General features: G+C 38.2%; 1 protein-coding gene across 3 annotated transcripts in view; it reads right to left on the bottom strand.

Moving 5' to 3' along the window:
- Nucleotides 1-1743: 1743 nt before the first annotated feature.
- Nucleotides 1744-25969, bottom strand: part of SMARCAD1 (SNF2 related chromatin remodeling ATPase with DExD box 1) — a 111881-nt gene continuing 87655 nt past the window's right edge. For all 3 annotated transcript variants that reach the window (XM_080682487.1, XM_080682488.1, XM_080682486.1), the window contains exons 12-24: nt 23643-23742; nt 22677-22736; nt 22500-22575; nt 19217-19352; nt 18575-18712; nt 17252-17347; nt 17037-17154; nt 16709-16830; nt 14487-14675; nt 13253-13371; nt 12202-12384; nt 11162-11271; nt 1744-3695 (exon numbers count right to left, since the gene is read on the bottom strand). In XM_080682487.1, coding sequence (XP_080538613.1) covers nt 3634-3695; nt 11162-11271; nt 12202-12384; nt 13253-13371; nt 14487-14675; nt 16709-16830; nt 17037-17154; nt 17252-17347; nt 18575-18712; nt 19217-19352; nt 22500-22575; nt 22677-22736; nt 23643-23742 — 1509 coding nt within the window. In that variant the 3' untranslated portion in view covers nt 1744-3633. The remainder of the gene's footprint in view (nt 3696-11161; nt 11272-12201; nt 12385-13252; nt 13372-14486; nt 14676-16708; nt 16831-17036; nt 17155-17251; nt 17348-18574; nt 18713-19216; nt 19353-22499; nt 22576-22676; nt 22737-23642; nt 23743-25969) is intronic.

Below are 25969 nucleotides of genomic sequence, written 5' to 3' on the forward strand. Positions count from 1 at the left end.
GGGGCACACCACGGGACCCAGAGTCAAGTCCCCGCCCATCCACATACGCCTCAAAATCGTGTGAGACCCAGAATTGGCTGTCCCCCCCCCCCCCCCCCATTGGGATAGATCCAGACCTGGCTAGCTCCGCCGGGCAGGGAACGTAGCCTCAGGTTCCCCGGCCTGGCACCAGGAGGGGGGAACAGCCTCAGGTCCCCTGTCCAGCCCCATCGGCAGGGGGGTGTAGCCTCAGGTCCACCCTGGGAGGGGGGGGCGCAACCTGAGTTCCCCTGACCCAGCACTTGGGGGTGCACCTTGAGGTCCCCTGTCAAGCCCCACCAGGCAGGGCGCTGGGGCCGGGGAAGCAGCCTGAGGCGCCCTAGCCCAGCACCAGGATGGGAAGCACACCTTGAGGTCCCGTCAAGCCATGCTGGTTGGGGGGCATGGCCTGAAGTCCCCTGTCAAGCCCTGCCAGGTGTGGGGGCAGCCTGAGGTGGGGAGCATGGCCTGAGGTCCCGTCAAGCCCCACGGGGGCGGGGGAGGGTGTAACCTCAGGTCTCTGCTGATTGCTTGTTAAGGCTCCTTATGGGAACTTGGCCTCAGCTGTGGGTACAGCCATCTTTGTGACGGAGTGATGGTTAATTAGCATATTCCCTCTTTATTAGATAGGATGGCTGTGAATAAATGATAATAGGTTATTGGTGAATCTCATTGCACGGTACTCATGTCATCAAGGCAGTTTAAAGAAAGTATATTTCACAAAATAATTTTACATAATAGTCTAGATCAGTGGTCGGCAAACTCATTAGTCAAAAGAGCCAAATATTAATAGTACAACTGAAATTTCTTGAGAGCCAAATTTTTTAAACTTAAACTTCTTCTAATGCCACTTCAAAATAGACTCGCCCAGGCCATGCTATTTTGTGAAAGAGCCACACTCAAGGGGCCAAAGAGCCGTAAGTGCCTCGCGAGCCGCAGTTTGCCGACCACTGGTCTAGATAATACAGGTAATAACTTTCCTCCCTCTTATACATGTTCATTTTCCTGCATATGATTACATTCTGACAAGCTTTAATAAAAAATAAATTTCATAAAAAACAATGCTTATCTAAAATTATAAAAATTTAAAATAAATGATCAGTCCCACTTGTTTACACAAATCAACTCAAATATGCAGTCAATTCAAATAAATGAAGTCACAGCAGGTTTCAGAAGGAAGTATTTCATTTCAATCATAGCATCACCTTAACCTTTCAGGATCATTTTTTCGCTGAAGGACAATACATTCCATTATCCCATCCTGTACCCAAAGTAAATGTCTCCTCACTGAGCAAGTGAGAGAATATGAATGATTCAGAGCAGAAATTGAATTGCATATTAATCAGAAAAAAACATATTTTGGGAAGAGTTAAAAAAATCAATTTCATGAACTATTTAAGGGTCTCACTTAAGGTCACACAAATAGAAACCAAATCTCTTGATACTCCTATCTAACCAGTATAAAATAACACCATTAACTGGGAACAATATTAATGTTTCAATATCAGTACCTACTGGCATCAATTTAAGACTATGGGCGTCAGGAATACAATTGTGAAAACACATAAGGCGTATGTCTTCCATCTTTGTGTGACATACTAAAAAAGGCTGCTTCAATTGGTCAAGATATTACTCCAATAACCATGGCCTCATATGCTCTCTTTACTAATTAATGGATTATATTTACTGACATCAGCCAAATGAAGGCACTCATGAGAATAGATCCCTACGTAACAAATTCATTTATTGAGAAACAGACAATACAAAGCACATAATATGACCTCATTTGTGCTCAATATTTTTTATTTTTAAGGGTAAAGGAAGGAAGGGTTAAAAACTATTAAAAAGGGTGTGAAAATGCAACTTAAGATCACAAATATTTTTATTAAGCCCCAGACATAATAAAGCATTACAGGGAGAACCCAACTACATTTCATTGAAGATAAAAATATGGTTTTAACAACAACAAAAGAAATAGCCTATCAATGAAGATACATTAATACAGAAAAGTTATGAGAAATCTATTGTAATATTTTAAAAGGTAATATTCTTAAAAAATTGACAAATTTGGGTACTGTGACGCAGAAGGAGACAGTAATATTTGCCGATTCCTTTTAGTCCCCATACTAAAATAAATGGAGTATGTTTAATACACCATCAAGATTGTGTAAGTGTACTGAGTCATAAGTTTTCAGAGTCCACAATATCTGAAGAATCACTATCAGAGTTTCATTATCCTTCTATCTACAGAGGACTATATTACCCTAGCATCTTAGCAAGTCAGGATGCCTGGAAAGTATAATCTCCAATTAACAAATCTTTGATTTATAAATAACTTTATTTATAATGGTATTTACATAATAAAAACAAAACACATGAAACTCACAAGTTATACAAAGAAATTGATGTGTAATAAAAACAGCAATATAGACTGACAGGCAAAAATTTAAAGAAAGACTTAATAAAGAGTTAAATATCAAGTAGACAACTTTACTTCTAAGTTTCAGGTTGTCACCCACACTGAATTGGAATTGAACAATGGCTCTCTCTTCAGGAGGTCCTGTACTGGAATTTCTGGAACCTGGTAAATCATATTTTGATAAGAATGTAAAGTTAATGACCTATTTCCATGCAGTACCTAATGCTTCCTTAACATGAAGTCACATTCAGTCTGCTTTGAAGTGAAATAGCCTGTTAATCTGTTCTGCCAGGCTAGAAAAAAATGTCACCAACATTTTGCTGATGTGTGGAGATGTGGCAGAATAACTACTATTTAGAGAGTAAAGAGAACTGGAGCAGAAATGACTGGGCAACAATTTCAAGAGAAGCAAAAGCCAGGAGAGGGAAATCAATGAAAACATGCACAGGAATGGGCAGAGTAATATACGCACAATTAACGCAGTTGGGAAATGAACAGAAGGAATTAATTATTCCATGGAGCAAGATAAGGGCTTCTTTAGATACTATTCACTGGAAAACAACTTAGTGCCTAGCCAAACGTATTTGTTTTAACAGAAGTAGTTGGGAGGACCTGGGGGTGTCAGTATATGGAATGCCACCTTTAAATTCAGGTTGAGTTCTTGTTGACAGTGGTGAACATCTGCTTCAAATAGCAATAAAATGAAAGCTATATAATCTATACAGCTGTATTCTTTAAACCTAACATAATAAAAAAGAACTTCAAATGAGACAAGCAAAAACAAGACATAAGCATTGTCAAATAAGGCACATGTAAAAATCTACACACATTATCCAGTGAAAGACAATATATATATATTTGGAGGTAGAAATAATTACAAAAATACTGACATTTCTAAAGCATTAGCATATTTGTTACAAACAATCACCAACTAATCCCCATTCAGAAAACTGTTTTGTAAAATGATTATTCAACATCTTTAGGACTACATATTTGTGGCTTTTATTGAAACTTTATATGTGAGCTTCAGGAGAATTCAGTTAGTGGCAAAAAAGTTGTCCATACTATGAGAAATGTAATATGGAAATTATAAAAAGTTACAAATGTTCATAAACCCCATGGTCATCATAATGTAAATGTCCTTGAGTGCACCAAGTTGATATTTCCTCATCAATCAGGAATTCACAATTCTTATTTCACAGGCCCATTGACGTTTTAAGTAATGTGGCTATATCTGCTGGCATGCTCCCTTCATCTCCTGCAGGTTAGAAAGTGGCATTAAGAGTTTAATAAAAATACTTTTTAATATTTTATAAAATATATTCTTTCTCTCCAATTTTTGCTACTCCGGTGAATTCCTAATCATCTTTCAAGGCCCCGTTTGCTTCAGTGTCATTTCCTGTTAAAAATCTTTCCAAATCTGTCTGGCTGGTGTGGCTCAGTGATTGAGTGTCCACCCATAAACCAGGTCACAGTTAGATTCCATGTCAGGGCACATCATCAATGTTTCCATCTCTATCTCCCTCTCCCTTTCCTTTCCTTTCCTCTCACTGAAATCAATAAAAACGTATTTAAAAATGAATAAATAAATAAATAAATTTAAAAAATCTTTTCGAATTGCTCTGTACATTAGAGCTACTTCCTCTGTGCTCAAGCTCCTATTGACAGTATGGCATCACAGGCTATGTTGCTGACTTGATATCCTATCTAATAAAAGAGTAATATGCAAATTGACTGTACCTTCTCTACACCCACAAGCCATGCCCACCAGCTAATCAGGAGCAAGTATGCAAATTAACCCAACCAAGATGGCTGCAGCCACAGAGTGAGCAGGAGGCTTGGGTTTCCCCGTTAATGGAGGAAGCCAAGCTTTCCGCACACCCTGGCCAGCCTAGGACTCCGCTCAAGGCTACAAAGTTTCAATTATAGAAGATAAATAAATCCCAACAAAAATGGCGGCAGCCACAGAGCTGGAGAGAGCAGGAGGCTTGAGTTGCTCCCGGCGATGGAGGAAGTCAAGCTTTCCACACACCCTGGCTGGCTTAGGCCTCCACTCAAGGCTACAAAGTTTCAATTATAGAAGATAAATAAATCCCAATGAAAATGGCTGCAGCCATGGAGCAAGCAGTAGGCTTGGCTCTGCTCAAGGCTACAAAGTTTCAATTATAGAAGATAAATAAATCCCAGATACCAGGGCCTCCTGCTTGAGTCGCTGGGGTGTGTGGCTGGCGTGCAAACCACCACAGGCCCCTTGCCCTGGCCGCCCCACGGGAACCCACACCCTGATCCGGGACACCCTTCAGGGAAAACCAGCTGGCCCCACCCATGCACCAGGCCTCTATCCTATCTAATAAGAGTAATATGCAAATTGACCATCACTCCAACACACAAGATAGCTGACCCCATGTGGACACAAGATGGCCGCCACAAGATGTCCAGCAGGGGAGGGAAGTTGGGAGGGACCAGGCCTGCAAGGGAGGGCAGTTGGGGGCGATCAAGCCTGCAGGGGAGGGCAGTTAGGGGTGACCAGGCCAGCAGAAGAGGGAAGTTGGGGGCGACCGGGCCCGCAGGCAAGGGCAGTTGAGGGGGGGGGGGGGGACCCAGGCCTGCAGGGGAGAGCAGTTGGGTGGGACCAGGCCTGCAGGGGAGGGCAGTTAGGGGTGACCAGGCCTGCGGGGGATGGCAGTTAGGGGCAAACAGGCTGGCAGGGGAGCAGTTAGGCATCAATCAGGCTGGCAGGGGAGTGGTTAGGGGGTGATCAGGCTGGCAGGCAGAAGCGGTTAGGGGCAATCAGGAAGGCAGGCAGGCGAGCAGTTGGGAGCCAGCAGTCCTGGATTGTGAGAGGGATGTCCGACGGCCTGTTTAGGCCCAATGCTACCGGGATCGGACCTAAATGGGCCATCGGACATCCCTCGAGGGGTCCTAGATTGGAGAGGGTGCAGGCTGTGCTGAGGGACAACTCCCCCAGTGCACAAATTTCGTGCACTGGGCTCTAGTCCTATAGAATAAAAGGCTAATATGTAAAATTGACTGAACAGAACAACCTGTCGCTATGATGTGCACTGACCACCAGGGGGCAGATGGTCAATGCAGGAGCTGCCCCTTGTTGGTCAGTGCGGTCCCACAGGGGAAGCACCTCTCGGCTAGAACCCGGGCTCACAGCTGGCGAGCACAACAGCAGTGGCAGAGCCTCTCCCGCCTCTGCAGCAGCGCTAAGGATGTCCAACTGATGGCTTAGGCCCATCAGTTGGACATCCCCTGAGAGCTCCCAGACTGTGAGAGGGCGCAGGCAGGGCTAAGGGACCGCCTTCCCCCCGGTGAAATTTGATGCACAAATTTCGTGCATCAGGCCTCTAGTAGATATATAAGGATACATAGATAGCTGGATTACATGCTATTCAGCCCCACATAGTATTTATTCCTCAAGTTTGCTAAAGTGAGAACATTTATATAATGAACTGAATATGAAAACAAAACAAAGCTCCCAAATCCCAACCAAACAAGAAATCATTTCATCTACATCCTTAATTTTAGTCCAAAGATACAATCACTAACTTAGGCTTAATCAGACACATCAGAACAAAATTTGAACACAGCATAACAGGGAGGATTAAAGTGCCCACTGTAAATTACCATTTCCCAATGTTTATCCCATGTTTCAAATAAATGGGGCCTGCAGCATCTGGACATTTATCCAGGAATTAATCAGGATTTTCTAAGGTGTGAAAATATCTGTGTCAAGGTAGCAAAGAATCTAGTCATCCTTCATTATTTCCGTTAATTACTCAGATTGTTTTTAGATGAAGTGTTTGTTTATAGTAACAATGGTACAGCTGGCAATTCATAAATATTTATCCATTTATAGCTATGAATAATTCTGTAACTTAGAAATGGCTAAAATGTAGCAAAACTAATCACCTCTCTCTCTCTCACCCCCACCACCCCAAGTTATAATCTAAAATTATGAGAGTACTTTTATCTAATCTCCTTCTTTCAATAAAAATCATATGCACAGGAACACAAACTATTGCATTAAACTCTCAGGAAATTCACTGACATCTCTGCTCCAAACTTGTCCACAGATTTGAAGATAGTCTATAACATCTAAATTGACATGTCCTATATTAACTGACACCACGAATAAATAACTGAACAAATCCAGAATACAGTAAGACAACAATATAAATCTACATGACAACAATACTCTCCAAAATTCAGCATTACTAGGAATGCAGGGAGAGGAGGAAAAAGGAAAGAGTGAAGACTCTTCAAAATTCAAAGATACTAAAGAAATAATACAATGAAATGCTATGTGTGAATTCTGATTGGATCTTGTTTTTTTTTTTGTTGTTGTTTTTTTTAATAAAAAAGCTGTAAAGTACATTTAAGGAGGAAACTGGGGGAAAATCCAGATATAGACAATATATAATATTTGAAAATTAATTTTCTTGCATGTAATAATGATCATTATGGCAACTTAAGGGAATATGCTAAAATATTCAGAATTAAGTGTCATGTCTTTAACTGACATTAAAATGGTTCATGGAAAGAAAAGGTTGAATGTCTGTCTTGGAGGAGGTGGGCACTGGTGTCCTCAAGGCAGGACGCTGGACTGTGATGACCAAATAAGCTTGAAAGGGCATTGTCACACGAAATGATGAAAACCTTAATGCAAAACGCTTCGGATCAGGAGGTACTGTTGTAAGCAAAAACATGCCTGTATCAGCAAAATACGGAGCTCCTCTGCACGATGGAGGACGGATAGCATGTTGTGAAACAGCCCTGAATGAGAACCCTGGGAGTCACGACCAGGGAGGCACCCAAAGCTGAGGGAACAATGTGTGTGACCTGTACTGAGGAAGAAAAGACTCCCCACCATTACCCCCGCCCCATAATTTCAGGTGAATCAAAGACCTGAGCTTGAAAAGCAAAACTTGGACTTTTTGGAAATAACACAGACCATCTTCATGACCTATGGATAGTGATACATGACATAAAAAAAAATACTAACCAGAAAGACTGACAGATTTTACTACATTAAAGTGGGGAAAAAAAACAAAACCCCAACCCAACCTGACCTTCAAAATACATCATAAAGAAAGAAAAACACGTGAAGAAACCATGATGGCGGCATAGGTGAACATCTAAACTGCTGCCTCGCACAACAATTTCAAAACTACAGCTAAAAGACAGAACGGACATCATCCAGAACCACAGGAAAGCTGGCTGAGTGGAAATGCTACAACTAGAAGAAAAGAGAGGGGCACATGGAAACTCAGAGGAGCTGCAAAAGGCTGAGGTACGGAGACACGCGCGCCGAGAGGACGGGCGGCTGAGTGCCTGGCTAGCTTTCTCTAGCCGGAGAGAGACGGAAGTTCCCGACTGCACTGAACCTCAGTTCCGACTGCACTGAACCCCAGTTCCGGGGAAGACACTGGGGTCTCAGACTCATATGGGGGGAGTCTGAACTGTCGGAAAACTCAGGGGAGACACTAAATGCAGAGGTCTGGAGGCGTGCGCTCCAGTGTGCACAGAGAAAACTGACTGCTGAGTGTGCCGCTGCCTTTCTCAAGCGGGAGGAAGGCGTAAGCTCCTGACTGTGCTGAACTCCAGTTCTGGGCGAGAATCTGGGAATCCAGATTCATTGGGGGAGAAACTGGACTGTCTGGCAGCGGGCGAAACTCAAGGGTGGCTTTCTCTCAGAGGTGCTTGCAGCGATTACCGAGGGACACTGAGACCCAGGGGCCTCATAGGGCAGGGCTGACGGGAAGCCAAGGCTGTCTGCTCCGCCCTGAGACTCTGCCCCATCCAAACTGAGCACAGAGGCTTTTGCAATTTTGCGTCTTGTCTCATAAGAGTGTCTCCAGCACAGAAGTTCTCCCAGCATAGACACAGCTGATCCTCACAGCCAATTGGCCTGGAGGTCAATTCCTCCCAGTGATACCAACAACAGTCAAGAATTAACTACAACAAGGCTGTACAAACAGTCCACAAAGGGGTGCACCAAGAGTGTCCACCTCAGGTAACTGGGGAGGCTGAGCCACTGGGCGCTAGAAAACTCCTACCACACAAAGCTACTCTACCAACTCAGGGAAGCAGCGAAAATGTGGAGACAAAGAAACAGATCACAAATGAAAGAAATGGAGGAAAGCAAACGAATGGATATAGAGTTCAAAATCACGGTTATAAGGTTTTTCAAGAATTTCCTAGAAAAGGCCGATAAATTTAGCGAGATTATGAAAAAGGACCAACTAGAAATTAAACATACACTGACTGAAATAAAAATATTATACAGAGACCTAACAGCAGACTAGAGGATCACAAGAATCAAATCAAAGATTTGGAATACAAAGAAGCAAAAAACACTCAACTGGAAAAGCAAAAAGAAAAAAGAATCCAAAAATTTGAAGATAGTGTAAGGAGCCTCTGGGATAACTTCAAGCGTACCAATATCATAATTATGGGGGTTCCAGAAGCAGAGAGAGAGCAAGATACTGAAAACCTATTTGAAGAAATTCCCCCACCTGGTGAAAGAAATAGACTTATAAGTCCAGGAAGCACAGGGAACCCCAAATAAAAGGAATCCAAAGAGGACCACACCAAGACACATCATAATTAAAATGCCAAGAGCAAAAAACAAAGAGAGAATCTTAAAAGCAGCAAGAGAAAAAGTTAATTACCTACAAGGGAGCACCCATAGGATTGTCAGCTGATTTCTCAACAGAAACTATGCCGGCCAGACGGGAGTGGCAAGAAATATTCAAAGTGATGAATAGCAAGAACCTACAACCAAGATTACTCTACCCAGCAAAGCTATCATTCAGAATGGAAGGTGAGATAAAGAGCTTCACAGATAAGAAAAAGCTAAAGGAGTTCATCACCACCAAACCAGTATTATATGAAATGCTGAAAGGTACTCTTTTAAGAAGAGGAAGAAGAAGAAGGTAAAGATAAAAATTATGAACAACAAATACATATCTATCAACAAGTGAATCTAAAAATCAAGTGAATAAAAATCTGATGAACAGAATAAACTGGTGAATATAATAGAATCAGGGGCATAGAAAGGGAGTGGACTGACAATTGATGGGGGGAAAGGGGTGAGGGGGGTGCGGGAAGAGACTGGACAAAGATCGGACACCTATGGATGAGGACAGTGCGAGGGAGGTAAGGGCAGAGGGTGGTGTGGGAACCGGGTGGAGGGGAGCTATGGGGGGAAAAAGAGGAACAATTGTAATAATCTGAACAATAAAGATTAAATTTAAATATTTTATTGATTTTTTACAGAGAGGAAGGAAGAGGGATAGAGAGTTAGAAACATCGATGAGAGAGAAACATCGATCAGCTGCCTCCTGCACACCTCCTACTGGGGATGTGCCCGCAACCAAGTTACGTGCCCTTGACCGGAATCGAACCTGGGACCTTTCAGTCCGCAGGCTGACGCTCTATCCACTGAGCCAAACCGGTTTTGGCTAAAGATTAAATTTAAAAAAAAAAAAAGAAAGAAAAACAAACTGCAGAGTGGGAAGAGGTGTCATGGATGCATATGACTGACAAATGGTAGTGTCCAGGATATGTAAGAACTAAAGCAAAAGACAGTTTTCCCAATAGAAAAGTGGGTAAAACTACTGAAAGGTTGATTTTAAAATGGAGAAATTCACTTCAATAAATATAGAAGGTGCCTAGCCGGTTTGGCTCAGGTGGGCAAACTTTTTGACTCGAGGGCCACAATGGGTTCTTAAACTGGACTGGAGGGCCGGAACAAAAGCATGGATGGAGTGTTTGTGTGAACTAATATAAATTCAAAGTAAAGGAGCGGAGGGGAGAGCAAGAGAACCCTCCGCTCTTTCGGCTCCGCGGGCCGGATAGAACAGCCGAACGGGCCGGATCTGGCCCGCGGGCCGTAGTTTGCCCACGGCTGGGATAGAGCGTCGGCCTGCAAACTGAAAGGTCCCAGGTTCGATTCTGGTCAAGGGCACATGCCCGGGTTGTGGGCTTGATCCCAGTGGGGGACTTGCAAGAGGCAGCCGATCCATGATTCTCTCTCATCGTGGGTGTTTCTATTTCTCTCTCCCTCTTTCTTCCTCTCTGAAATCAATAAAAATATATTAAAAAAATTTATATAGAAGGTGCTCAAGCTCATTGCTAATCAGGAAATGCATTAAAATCACAGTGATTGTTTTTCACTGATTGGTCTTTATTTATCTTCTATAACTGAAACAACTAAAAATTATTCTTTTCAAAAAGGTGGAATTTGAGGGGTTTTTTCTAAAGCCAATTACTTCCATCTGAACTTATTAAATTTTTGAAAAAATGCATTTGATTATACTTAGTGCAATAAATATTTGCTAGTCAAATATTAATGTAAATAAATTTGTATTATACCATCCATTTTAAATCTTTTGATTCATAAATATTACTTATGTAAGTAAATCATGATATTATAAAATTATAGATCCAACTTTATTTCTGGAATGTTTTGGTGTCAGAGCTAAGGGATAGAATAGACAGAATTTTCCAAAATCAAAGTGTTTATTTACATCAATTCTGGCAAAATTATCTTATTGTTGTACTTTTGAAATGAGTATCTTTCTTTTCTCCTATGCCATCCCTAAACTGTATGCCAGTTAAGGACCCAGATCATCTTTGTTACCCTTTTGTATTGCTAATTTGTTGTATTTCCATATAAATAAATACTGAAGTTTCTGCTTATAAACAACTTACCTTCATCTACTGTGGTCATATCTTGCTCTAGTTTCAATTTCTGTTGGTTAATTTTTAGCATAGATTCTTCAATCGTTCCTTGGCTTATTAATTTTATAACTAGTACTTCTCTAAAAAATAAAACATATGTCCATTGGTTACTAAATATAAAATGTTTGGATACATATGGACTATATAAATCATCTTAGAGTTCTATAAGAATATTTTTAAAAATGTATAACAAATATATACATAAATTTGAATTGCTTTATTCAAACTACTTCAAATTGACATTTTCTGAGCATGTCACTTTTAAATATCCTTTCTTACTAATCCAAGAGAAGCGAGAAAGATATTTGTACTTTAAAAAGTATTGGGTTTACAACAAACAGTTCTGGGTTCAGATATGTAATACCATTTTAAAAAGGAACATGCTTTAATTATTAGGTTCTAAGAAATAATTACATGGGAGGTTTGAATCCCACAATAGGTACTATACCTATTTGGTTTATAAATGAATATATCAATGTCTTGGAAATACTGTCAAATACTCCACAAAGAAAACATTGGTCTGCTGTTTATATGTGAAAGTAGAGTTGAAGTGTAGGTATTTTTTCACCTCTATTTGGTCCTATGACCAATGTCAATATTAACATCACCTAAAATATCTATAACTCAAATAATCTATTTCCTAATAGTAACTGGGTAGCAAAAGTATGTATATTACCAAGTCTATCTGACTCTTAAATGGTCTAACAAGCAAGTATTTTTAATTATTAATCATTTCAAAGGCTTTGGATCATTGATAATACCACTTTTTTACTAGCTATAGAACTATTTGGGTTGGGGTGGGAGGTTATTTTGTTTTAAAAACTAGAAATTGAATAGGTTACACAGGGAAGTTCATATTCAACACTGCTGGTATAAAATACATCAGCAGCAATGCTTTGATAAAAAAATATAAAAACTAAGTCAGGACAGCTGACAGACTATATTCTCATAGTCCATACACAATAAACTTGCATTTTATTAAAAAATAAATTTCAACTGAAAACACTTACTTTGTCTGGCCTACCCTATGGCATCTATCTTCTGCTTGTTTATCATTGTAAGGGTTACAGTCAATATCGTGAAGTATAACAACATTTGCTGAAGTCAGGTTTATTCCTAAGCCACCAGCTTTGGTTGACAGCAGAAACACAAAGATATCCATATCGGTATTATACTCATCAATTAAATGAATCCTGTAGGATAAATATATTAGGTTACATCTCACCAAAAGGTATATAATTAAAATGAAAACAATCACATCACATGAAAAATAAACTTGAAGATGTAAATGCATACTTTTTGTATTATAGCTACGTTACCTGCAGCTATATTATTGAAAGATCTTCCCAATTCATCAACTTCTTTTCTATACCATTTATCTCTACTAATTCTACTTAATTCAACTATTCAGATTTGATTAATTCCTGAAGGACTATTTTGTCCTTTGTTTAATGGTTCTGGCTTCTCTAAATTCTACATATGGCTTTTCAATCTTTAACCTTCTCCGAAGTCTGTCAACTGCTACTAATAGACAATATAAGTATGAACTCAATCTCAAGATCAAGCTGTATTGGTGTAATCTCTTTTAGCATGACTTCCTCACTGTAATGCGGGGGGCGGGGGGGGGGGGGGAGGCAGGGAATTCACTTTGGCTGATAAAAATAAATCAAGATATAATGCAGTTAAACACTCTAGAAAAAAACATTCCTTTTTTCAAGATAACCATTTTTAACCTTTGGAAATTAAAACATAACTTACTCAATTTCTCTTAAAATATGAAAGAAAACAATCTTGGTTTATAGATAAGGTGCTTTAGACTTTGAATGATTTTTAAAGAGAAAAAACACTAAGTATACAATTATAGAACTGTTTCAAAATATACTTTTATGCAATTCAGACCAAAAAAAAAAAAATGTTCCTCATCTTCAGGTAATGACTGGAAGTAACCACACATAAGACTCAAAGCAATACAATTCTATCAAGTGCTCTAGACATTTAAAATGCAAACATTTAATCTGAGAGTAAGGTGGATAGAAATTTTTGAAGGTAAAGTATACCAACCTTTCAGAAATCTGAGTCTTTCCATCTAATCTGAGATACCTATGCTGATGATGTTTTAAAAGAGCCTCTAAAATATCCAGCATCATGGTAAATTGGCTAAATAATACAACTCTATCACCCTGTGAAAATACATATATGTATTAAATACATGGGAAGAAAAATTATAAATATCTAATGTTCAACTGCTTCTTTAATAAAAATCAAGTAATCATAACTAAGGTAAAATTCTTATTTTAGATTGTATATAAATTAACTTAATTTCTAAACTTAAGAACTAAATTCAATTTTCAGTTTTGATTTGTAAGGACAGTAAATGGGAATAGCTACAAAGTACTATTTGGATTGTGATCTTACAAATTTAAGCTATTTCACATATAAACTGTAATATTAATTAACCATTTAACATAGTATCAATCATACAGATAGAGTGTTACCTATGAAATAATGACAAGATTTTTTTTAAAAAAAACACCAATATAGACATGTTCTAATAACTTCTATTTTTCTTTCGGAGGTTCGACCCAGGAAAAGTAATCAGGAAAATATACTCCCATATACAGTAGAAATCCCTTATCTGCAGGGAATACATTTCAAGATCCATGGTAGATGCCTGAAACCATGGATAGTACCAAACCCTACATATACTGTTTTTCCCTTTACATACATACTTTTTCACTTAAAGGAAGCACTTTACAGCTTGTCTTTGGCATATCCAAATTACTAGCATCACTACTCTTGCACTTTGGACCATTAATGAATAAAATAAGGGTTACTTGAACACAAGCACTCCGTTACACAGCCGATCTGATGTGTTATCACATCTCCAACTACAGATGTGATAACTGAGAGAACTACTGAGTGACTAATGGGCTAGTGTACATAGTGTAAATATGCTGGCATATACTGATTCATGTCCAGGCGAGACAGCAGAAGACCTCATCACAAAACTTAGAATCGTGTGCAGTTTAAAACTTACGAATTGTTTATTTCTGGGATTTCTCCATTTAATATTTTTGGATCATGTTTGGCTTTTGGTGACTAAAACCACAGAAAGCAAAAGGGGAGATAAGGGGGGAACTACTGTATCTCCCCCAAATGCTCAAAACACTTGTTTCTAAAAGAATTCAGAACAGACAACGGCTAAAACTTTAAGAAAGTCAAATCATGCCAGAATTGTCTTAAGAAGTTTAACTAACTGGGAAAACACAAAAGGAGTAGCATTCTTCTTTAATACCTTCTCCTTTAGTTCAGACAAAATGCGTGCCAAAACTCGGAATTTTCCAGAATCTAAAATCAAGTCCATGTCTAACTGGAAGTTATTAATGTGCCGATACTGTTTACAAAGTACATGTAATTCGAAGTCTGTCATAACTTCCATATCTTCAAAGATCAGGTCAGGGTTAGCTTCACAATGTGTAGGTTCCTCAAAGCAAAACAAACAATACATATACTTCAAAATTAAGATAATTTATATGATCAAAACAATCTAATAAATTGTTCATATTTGATAAAATATATATAAATCATAGAAATTTTAGGATGATAAATGTAACAAAGAAAACTAATATTTTTTAGGTACAATAAAGGGGGAAAGTTCCTACTATTTTAGAATTAACATAGTGAAATATTTACAGATGAAATAAGATCTAGAATTTATTTCAAAATACTCTTGGGGAAGGGACTAGATGAAACAAGAGTAGTGATACCCTTGTGCAATGTTGGTGGGACTGCATAGTGGTTTAAATAACCATTTGTTTAAATGACCACAATAACACTATGGACAACAATATGGAGAAATATCAAAAACTAAAAATAGATCTATTGTACAACTCAGTAATTCCACTTCTGGCACTTATCCGAAGAAAACAAAAACACTAATTTGAAAAGATATATGCATTCCTATGTTCAGTGCATTATTATTTTCAAGAGCTAAGATATGGAAGCAACCTAAGTGTCCATAGATAGATGGATAAAGAAGATGTGATATATATGTACAATGAATATTACACAGCAATAAAAAAGTATGAAATCTTGCCATTTGCAACAACAGGGTATTATGCTAAGTGAAATAAATCAGACAAAGATAAATAACATCTGATATTACTTATATGTAGAACGTAAAAAAACATACAAAAGAAAACAAATGAACAAACAAGAACAGATTCATAAAAACAGACCAAATGGACGGTTGCCTGAGGGGAAGGGGAAGGGAGAAGGGTAAAAAAAAAAAAGGGGGAATATAATCAGTAATGATGTGATAAGTTTGTGGTAGCAGATGATGAACAGTATTAGTGAGTGATCACATTGTAAGGTATAAAAATGTCAAATCCCTATACGGTACACCTGAAATTAATATAACATTGTATAACAACTACACTTAAATAAATAGATAAAAAAATAAACAAAGCGTAGTGTCATTCCACATAATAACTGCAGAAAATGTGTGAAGGTTATATGGGCAGAGGATTTCATTACACAATTCTCACTACTTTTACATGTTTGAAATTTTCCATAGTAAGTTTAAAATAATAGTAAAAAAAAAAAAAAAAAAAAAAAAAAAAATCAAAACAAATGGCTGCTGCCCAGCCGGCGCGGCTCAGAGGTGAACCAATGAACCAGGAGGTCAGGGTTTGATACCAGGAGATCAGAGATAGATTCCCAGTCGGGGCATATATCCAGGTTGCAGGCTCAATGCCCAGTGTGGGGCGTTCAGGAGGCAGCCAATCAATGATTCTCTCTCATTGCTGATGTTTCTAACTCTCTCTCCCTCTCCTTCTCTGAAATCAATAAAAAATATATTTTTTTTAAAAAGCAAAAAATATATTTTAAAAAAAAGCAAATATATTTTTTTAAAAAAAGCTTTTACCAGGAGAAATATGGGTAGGTACTAAAGAAGAATGAGGTAAAAATGAAGAGTAATGGCTAAAACTATAGACAAAATAAAGGATAAAATGAAAAAAAAATAGAGAAAAATTACTCACTACCTAGGCCATAAAATCTGAGAAATCTTTTGGTAAAAAAATAAATAAGTATATTATGAAGTCTAGATCAAGAATTGGCAAACTTTTTCTGCAAAGGGCCAGACAGTAAATATTTTAGACTTTGTAGGCTAAATGATCTGTTTGGCAAATATTCAACTCTGCCCTTTTATTGAGAAAGCAGACAATACCAAAACAAAAGGCAGTGGCTGTTAGAATAAAATTTTATTTTTAAAAATAGACACTGCCATATTTGTCCCTCTGGAGGTAGTTGGCTGATTCCTGGTCAGTCCTTCTTGACTCTGATGTCTCCCAAATTATCTTGAACTTTGTCTTAAAACATATTTGTTTTTCTTAAACATGGTTAAAGGGTTAATATGCTTATTAGGTTCAATGGTCTGATTTTTAGCCTAACAATTTAATCTCATGTTTAACAGTGGTAATAAAGCTTAGTGTTAGCATAAGATGGAATCTTTACCTTTAGCATAAGCTGGGACATTTCCTTGAGTTTTTCAGCTGTGTAATATTGGCGATGTAATAAAGGATGATTGGCCATTTTTCTCAATTGCATCATGACATTGCACATTTCTGTGTTTTTTTCTGTGATCCAAAGAGACAGATATTTAAAAAATACAAAAAACAAGCTGACAGCTGTTTGTTGAAATATATCTCAATGCAAACAAAGAGCTAAAATTATTTCTTCAAATTAAAACTTAAAAAAATGAGTGAAGCCCATTATGAGTAAACAAAATGCTGCCCCAGTACAAGATCATTTTTCACGTAAAATTGTGAAAATCAGGTTATACCCAAGTTATTGATAGACTTTTTCAATTTGCTGAAAAGACCCAGGTAGAGTTGCTCCTGTTTCTCCGACATGGGACACAACTCAATCTGGTCCTTCTTGGGGGGCAGCTGCTTGAGAACCTGAGTGAGGAAACCAGTTTAAGTAAAACAATCAGATAAAGACGAACACAGACATTTAAAAACCAATCATAATAAAAAATATGCAGATAAGAGTTACCTCATCTTTTACTCTTCTGAGAATAAATGGTTTTATAATTTGTTTTGCGTGTGCTATTCTCTCCTTTTCATATATACTTTGCTCATCTGCTGATTTCTAAATAAAATAAAAACATATCCTTTTAGAAATTATATTCATTTAAATGATCACAATAACATTACACAACATGAAAATTTGAGTTGTTTTGCACAGAAACTCCATTTATTCTAGATGGAACTTCACATTTATATTATGGGCTATAACCTACTTCTTAAAGCTCCATAAGTATTTTGAGATTTCATGACATGTAAATTGTATATTCTGCTGAACTGTACTAGGTTAGTTTTCAGAAGTCATTAACTGATGAGTTGTTACTGATTACCTAGAGAACATAATGAAAAAGTGTGTGTGTGTGTGTGTGTGTGTGTGTGTGTGTGTGTGTGTGAGGGGGGGGCGGGGAGGTGAGAAAAGGTGAGATGAAGGGTATGCGAGAGAGGTAAAAAACTTGTATTTATTTGTGGAAAAAGGCCCTAAAAGAAAACTAGTACAGGTGATGCGAATCATGTGATCTAAAAAATGGGCATAGTTATTAGTCAAAACTGGTTAATTTTGAAGAATTAAAGAAGTGTGGAATTTTATTCTAAAATGTAAAGGTATCCTTCATATCCTATGAACTGCTAGGTCATCAAGTGAGAAAAAATTCATTAGTGAAAGTTTAAAAGGCAGTTAATTGCAGCAGAAGACTATCATAGAAAATGTATGCAAAATATGTATGAAAGAAGAATCAAGAATCTGTAATAACATTGCTGTATGGAAGAATTTAGGAGTTTTTGAAGACTATATTGTGCTTTTTCTAAGCAATCAGGAGAAAATAAACAAGATTTTCATCTAAACAGATTTCTTTATTGTAACTTTTAGAAACTGTTACTTTTGTATTTATGAACTCTTATTTCAAAAGTTATGTCGCAGGACAGGAATTTTCAATCTTTGCCTAGTTCTACAGTTCACCCGTTTAAAAAAATGCTAATTTTCCTGACCAATTTTAATAAAGAAAAAGCAATGATCAAAACTTTTCCCAAATATTATATATCAGAGCCTTTCACTAATTTAGAATTGTTATTCTTCAGAAAATTAGCATGCTAAAAAACAAAACTTTTAGACACAGATTACAGAAGTCACCAATTCATTTCTCACTGTGTTTCGCTGATTTCTCAACTCATCCAAGGATAGGAATATTGACTACTTAAATTTCAAAATGAAAACAAGAAAAAAGACAAAATAGAAGAATGACCCAGGTAAAACACAAAGTAACATATTTGGGAGAAAATATGAATTTATGCTTACTGTCTTAGAAGAAAACATTCTTCGTATTTCACTTGTGCTACTACTAAACATGTGTGGCATAACAAAATTCAACAGCGACATGAGTTCTAATAGATTATTCTGTACAGGTGTGCCTGTGAGCAGCAAACGGTTATTTGCCTGTGAATGAAGGTAATTAAGATTAGTTGGTTTTTTAAATTAGAGACACATCCTTCTTTGTCTATGCTCCTCGGTGGTGGGAGGGGATTAATACCATTATTAATAATGTAACATTCTGTAATGAAAGATTAGTAATTTAAAAAATTATCATCTATTGTATTTTAAGGCAGAATGTGTAAAACTAATCGTTTCACTTTTTAAGTAGGTAACTTGCACCCTTAGATCACTTTATGACGTAATGAAAATAGATTATATTTAATATCACACAGGACAGAGATGGTAAATTGAGGCTCATGAGCTATGAATGGTTTTTACAATTTTAAAGGGTTGTAAAAAAAAACAGCAAAAGAACAACAGAGGCTAAATAGTCCACAAAGTAGTAAATATTTCCTATTTGGCCCTTTACAGAAAAAGTTTGCTGACCCGATATAAAATACTACTTACATTAAAATACATAATATGTAATGTTATCGTAATTGGAAAAATTCACAAACACTCTCTTACATTAATGGTCATAAGGTGCTGGTAGCGAATAGAGCCCATATTCTTCAGCATATGGCCCTCATCAAAAATTGCGTAATTAAGTTTTAGTCGTCGAAAGAGACCACGATCATCAGAACTGCTGATTGCACAATTATACCTATCACCAAAAGAAAAAAGAAATCTCTAGGGTTATACCTTTATGAGCCTGGACACTAGTAAGATTTATTGCTTTGTAAAATTATTTTTATTTATACACTTTTAATCACTGGTATCTAAAAGATACCACTAGTTGGTGCTCAAATAAATACTAATGTAATGTAAATTATCCAATAATTACTGATGTACACGTAACCAAGTTTAAAAATGGCCCGGCCAGTGTGGTTCAGTGATTGAGCGTCGACCTATGGACCAGGAGGTCGAGTTTCAATTCCTGTTCAGGCACATGCCTGGGTTGCAGGCACAATCCCCAGTGGAGGGTGTGCAGAAGGCAGCCGATCAATGATTCTCTCTCATCACTGAAGTTCCTATCTTTCTCTCCCTCTCTGAAATTAATGACCAAAAAAATAAAAATAAAAAGCTTCCATAGGTAGCTAAAAGAAAATTTAAATGTTATACTGTAATCAGACAACTTCCACATACCTAGGAAGAAGCAAATTTTGGTAATGTATATGTAATCTGCACTTGCTGTACACTTCACTTCATGAACTGTTATATTTTAAAAAGCAGCAGAAAAAAGGACATTAAGATATTTATGTTAAGAACATACTACTATATTAAACTAGCAGAGAAGATACAAGAAATAACAGTTAATAGCAACTACAAGTACAAGACTATATAAAATATATTTTGAATGAATTATTTAAATCATGGCCTCCTTAAAATACAAGGTTAATATGACAGCATTAAATTTTCTGCTAGATATTTATGCTAATTAGCTACTAATGATTAACTTATTCAGTTATATTTTTCATCCATATTTCTAACTCAGATTTTTCACTGAGATTGCACTGCATTTATTATTAATACTTGCCAGATAGAAATACTATAAATTATCTTGGTGGAATATCATAAATGTTACTTTACTATTATTTTTTAAAGAAATGCTTTTTATTTTAAAAATTTTATTTAAGTACTAGAGGCCCGGTGCACAAAATTCGTGCAGGGGGGGGGGGGAGGGATGTGTCCCTCAGCCCAGCCTGCACACTCTCCAATCTGGGACCACTCAAGGAATGTCCGACTGCCCGTTTAGGTCCAATCCCACACTGGGATTGGGCCTAAACGGGCAGTCGGACATTCCTTTCACAATCCATGACTGCTGGCTCCCAACTGCTTGCCTGCCTGCCTGCCTGATTACCCCTAACCACTTCTGCCTGCCAGCCTGATTATCCCCTAACCACTCCCCTGACAGCCTGATCAACGCCTAACTGCTCCCCTGCCGGCCCCATTGCCCCTAACTGCCCTCCCCTGCTGGCCCAGTAACCCCCAACTGCCTTCCCCTGCTGGCCAACTTGTGGTGGCCATCTTGTGTCCACATGGGGGCAGCCATCTTTGACCACATGGGGGTGGCCATCTTGTGTGTTGGAGTGGTGGTCAATTTGCATATTACTCTTTTATTAGATAGGACTAGAGGCCCAGTGCATGAAATTCATGCACGTGGGGGAGGGTCCTACAGCCCAGCCTGCACTGTCTCCAATCTGGGATCCCTCTCAGAATCCAAGACTGCTGGTTCCCAACTACTCGCCTGCCCGCCTGCCTGATTGCCCCTAAACTGCTTCTGCCTGCCAACCTGATAGCCCCCTAACCACTCCCCTGCCAGCCTGATCAACGCCTAACTGCTCCCCTGCCAGCCTGTTTGCCCCTAACGGCCCTCCCCTGCCAGCCTGGTCCTCCCAACTGCCCTCCCCTGCTGGCCAACTTGTGGCGGCCATCTTTAACCACATGGGGGTGGCCATCTTGTGTGTTGGAGTTACGGTCAATTTGTATATTACCCTTTTATTAGATAGGATTGTTGATATACAATATTATGTTAGTTTCAGGCATACAATATTTTTATATCTTACAATGTGATTACCTGCTAATTTTAGTAATCATCTGTCACTATACAAACTAATCACATTATTAACTATATTCCCCTTCACCTTTTTTACCCATCTCCCTAAATATCTCCTCTCTGGCAACCATCCCTCTGCTGTTTTTATGAGTCTGTTTTCGTGGATTTTTAAAGATTACACACATATGTGAAACCATATGGTATTTGTCTTTCTCGGTTTGATCTATTCACTTAGCATAATACCCTTTAGATCTATCTATGTTGTTGCAAAAGGCAAGATTTCATTTTTTTTAATCCTCACACAAGGATATTTTCCTCATTGATTTCTAGAGAGTGGGAGAGAGGGAGGAAGGGGAGAGAAACATCTACATGAGAAACATCAACGTGAAAGATACATCAATTGTTTGCCTTCCTTATAAGCCCCTATTGGGGCTGGGGAACCTGCAACTTTGGGAATTGAATGTGCGGTCCTTCAGTCCAAGGGCAGCTGTTCTAACCACTGATCAAAACCAGCCAGGGCAGATTTCATTTTTTATTGCTGTGTGATATTTCATTGTACATGTACATACCACATCTCCTTTATCCATTCATGTATGGATAGACATGTAAGTTGCTTCCAAATCTTGGCTATTAATAAATGATGCATATTATCTTCTCAAATTAGTGTTTTTATTGTCTTTGGATGATAACAGCAGTGGAATTGATGGGTTGTAGAGAAGATCTAATTTTTTGAGGAATCTTCATTCTGTTTTCTATAGTGACTACACCAATTTGCAGTCCTACCAACAGTGTACAAGGATTCCCTTTTCTCCAAACCCTTGCCAAACACAGGTGATTGTTGATTTTCATTCTAACTTGTGTGAGGTGGTATCTCACTGTGGTTTTAATTCACATTTCCATGATTGATTAGTGATGTTGAGAATCTTTTCATGTCCTTTGTTCATTTCTTGTCATTGAGTTGTATGAGTTTAAATGTTACTTTAACTGAGAAAATATAACAGTATACTTGCAATCAAGTAGACAAAATCTTTTTATAACCACTGTCAACCAGTCACCTAATGTACTAGCAAAAAACTGCTATCTTGGTTTTACACACCAAACTGAAAAAATGCCTGATCCTCATCGTAAGTCATTCCATTATTTTAGTTGCACAATTCTAAGCATAAACTTTCCTTCATATTAATACTAAGTATTTTTTTAAACTTGGAAGCCACACAAAATTTCTTTCCAAAAAACTTTTTTCTCAATACTTACGTGGTCACAATTACATTATATTCTTCATATTTACTATGAATGTTATATCTTATCTGTTTACGTTCTTCTTGAGAACCTAGAATTTAAAACAACATGCATTTTGATTGTACTTACTGTACTTTACTGTATGTTAAAATATTAAAAATTTTAAATTAAAGCAAAATGACATATTCTTACCATAGTAACAGAGCACCTTCAAAGTGGGGCACCATAAATTAACTTCCCTTAACCAGTTATCTATGAAACAAGAGACATTACTTGCATCTGCTACAACAGGATATGTGTATGCAATAAAATCAACACTACAGTTTGACAAATTTTGCCCAGAAATTATTTTATAAAGTAATACAAGGTGATTTTTTAAAAAAATTACAGGACCTTCCCAATTTTACTCCTAATGATTACAACTGTTTTGAGGTGGCACCAAATAAAGGGAAGAGAACCAACCATTGTATTTATAGGTGATTAATGATTTCCAATTTAAAGAAATGTCATTTTTGGTTACATTCATACATACATTCTCTTACTCTATTCTACATCCAATCAATTGAGCAAGAATGTAACAGTAATTTGAATGGGGATGAACTGCATGGTTTCTGACTCAATAAATGTTTAATTATAAATTTAAATGCACTTAGTTTCTCTTAGTTATTCATCAAAACAATTTATAAGTATTATGAAAACAAAATAAATTTTATCAAATGGTCTTTGATCTATAATAATTGATTTATACTTGAGGTTTTTTTCTTTAAAAGACTTCTAGTACATTCACACACACACACACAAAAAGAAGACCACAGAAATAAATATTCACCTCCACAAGCTAAGGAATCACACATACACACTTTTCTTCTCCCTACGTTAAATAGGATATAGTCAAGCCCTAGCCGGTTTGGCTCAGTGAATGGAGTGTCGGCCTTCAGACTAAAGGGTCCCGGGTTTGATTCTGGCCAGGGGCACATGCCTGGGCTGTGGGCTCGATCCCCCTCAGTGGGGGGCATGAAGGAGGCAGCCAATCAATGATTCTCATCATTGATGTTTCTATCTCTCTGTCCCTCTCCCTTCCTCTCTGAAATCAATAAAAATATGTTTTAAAAAAAAAATAGTATACAGTCAAGTATGGTTGTCCACAATACTACAAACCTATAGTTGACGCAGGAACAACGATCAAATGAGGACCTTTATTACCCTCCTGATAGAGGTATGCCAGAAATGCAATGGCTTGAATAGTTTTTCCTAGGCCCTAAAATTCAAAAGACAATATATGAAATGTAAAGATAAACAAACAAAAAAACCCAAATAAGTACTGGAAAATACAAAAGAAAAAATATAGTTCTGGTTTTGATTCCCTATAATGCCACACTATGAGAATTTCTACTAGGTTCTCAGTTCTTAATGAGATAAAAGAAACAAATATCCAAGGGAAATTATAACTTAGTTTAATGTGCAAGATGTATCATAACTGCTAGTTAATATGTGACATACATTAATACGGAAGACTTTTGTACTGCATATAAAAGATATAATTTTGGTAACTATTTATATAAAGCAAACATTTAATACACACTAGAAAGACTAAGGACAATGTTACTAATGACTAATTAGAGTTAAACATATAACCTTATTACTCAACAATTCCACTCTTAAGACTATATTCAGGATATATGAGAGAATATTTCCACAAAAAGACTTGGGTAAGAACGTTCATACTATTATAAGAGCCAAACACTGGAAATAACTTAATGCCCATCAAAATGAGAATGGATAAACATGTTATAGCATACTTATACTATGGACTTCTATATGCCAATATAGTAGCTGATACATGTAAATACTCAAATGAATCTCAGTAACTTTGTGATGCATCAAAAGAACCAGAAATAAACAGTATATACTGCATGGTTCTATTTATATAAAGTTCAAAATCAGAAAAAACTGATATGGTGATAGGCATCGAAATGGTGATGGTAATAAAGGAACTTTCTGAGATGATAAAAATGTTGATCTGGGAGGTACATATATGTAAAAATTCACTAAGGTGAACATTTGCATGTTTTATTGCAGCTAAATTATATATCAACTAGAGGCCCGGTGCATGAAATTTGTGCATGGAGAGCAGGTCCCCTCAGCCCAGCCTGTACCCTCTCCAATCCGGGACCCCTTGGGGTATGTCCGACTGCAGCAGTCGGACATCCCTCTCACAATCCTGGACTGCTGGCTCCTAATCACTCATCTGCCTGCCAGGTCACCCCTAACTGCCCCCCATGCCGGCCTGGTCGCCCCTAACTGCCCAACCCCCTGCCGCCGGCCTGGTCGCCAACTGAACCCCCCCACCAGCCGGCCTGGTCGCCAACTGAACCCCCCACCCCCCGCCAGCCTGGTCACCCCTAACTGCTCCCTCTTGTTGGCCTGGTCGCCTCTTACTGCCCCACCCCCCCGGCCTGGTTGCCCCACCCACGCAGCCTGCTGTTCAGTCGTTTGGTCATCCCTCACTAACCCCCCTGCCGGCCTGGTTGTCCCACGCAGCCTGCTGTTCAGTCGTTTGGTCGTCCCTCACTAACCCCCCTGCCAGCCTGGTTGCCCCACGCAGCCTGCTGTTCAATCATTTGGTCATCCTTCACTAACCCCCCCGGTTGGCCTGGTCGTAGGCAGCCATCTTGTGAGGGCGTGAGAGTTAATTTGCATATCACCTCTTTATTATATAGGAGGATAAAGTGTTTGTTTTTTTAAAAAAGGTATTAAAGAGGTTTAGCTCCTCAGGGGAGAAAGACATTATCATTTGTTAATAACTGAAATCCCCCCTTCCCCCCTCCCACTTGTGATTCATATGTTGAAACCCTAACCCAGGGGTGGGCAAACTTTTTGACTCGAGGGCCACAATGGGTTCTTAAACTGGACTGCAGGGCCAGAACAAAAGCATGGATGGAGTGTTTGTGTGAACTAATATAAATTCAAAGTAAAGGAGCGGATGGGAGAGCAAGAGAACCGGATAGAACAGCCGGATCCGGCCCGCAGTTTGCCCACGGCTGCCCTAACCCCTGGTGTAACTGACTGACTATATTTCAAGATAGGACCATTAAGGTTAAATAAGGTCATAAAGGTAGGGCCCGAACCCCTCTTAAAAGAAGAGAAAGAGAGCCCTGGCCAGTGTGGCTCAGTTACTTAATTTTCATCCTGTATACTGAAAGGCAGGTTCAATTCCCAGTTGGGCATGAAAGAAGGGCAACCAATTGATGTCTCTCTCACACTGATGTTTCTCTATCTCTCCCCCACTTTTCCTTTCTCTAAAAACCAGTAGGCATATCCTTGGGTGAGGATTTTTAAAAAGAGAGAGACAGACAAAAAGACACCAAGGATGTATGCACACGGAGAAAAGGCCATGTGAGGGCACACTAAAAAAGTGGCTAACTACAAACCAAAAAGAGTGGCCTTAGGAGAAACCAAACCTGCTATACTTGATCTTAAGACTT

This window comes from Plecotus auritus (assembly GCF_963455305.1).
Source record: "Plecotus auritus genome assembly, chromosome: 1".
NCBI lineage: Eukaryota > Metazoa > Chordata > Mammalia > Chiroptera > Vespertilionidae > Plecotus > Plecotus auritus.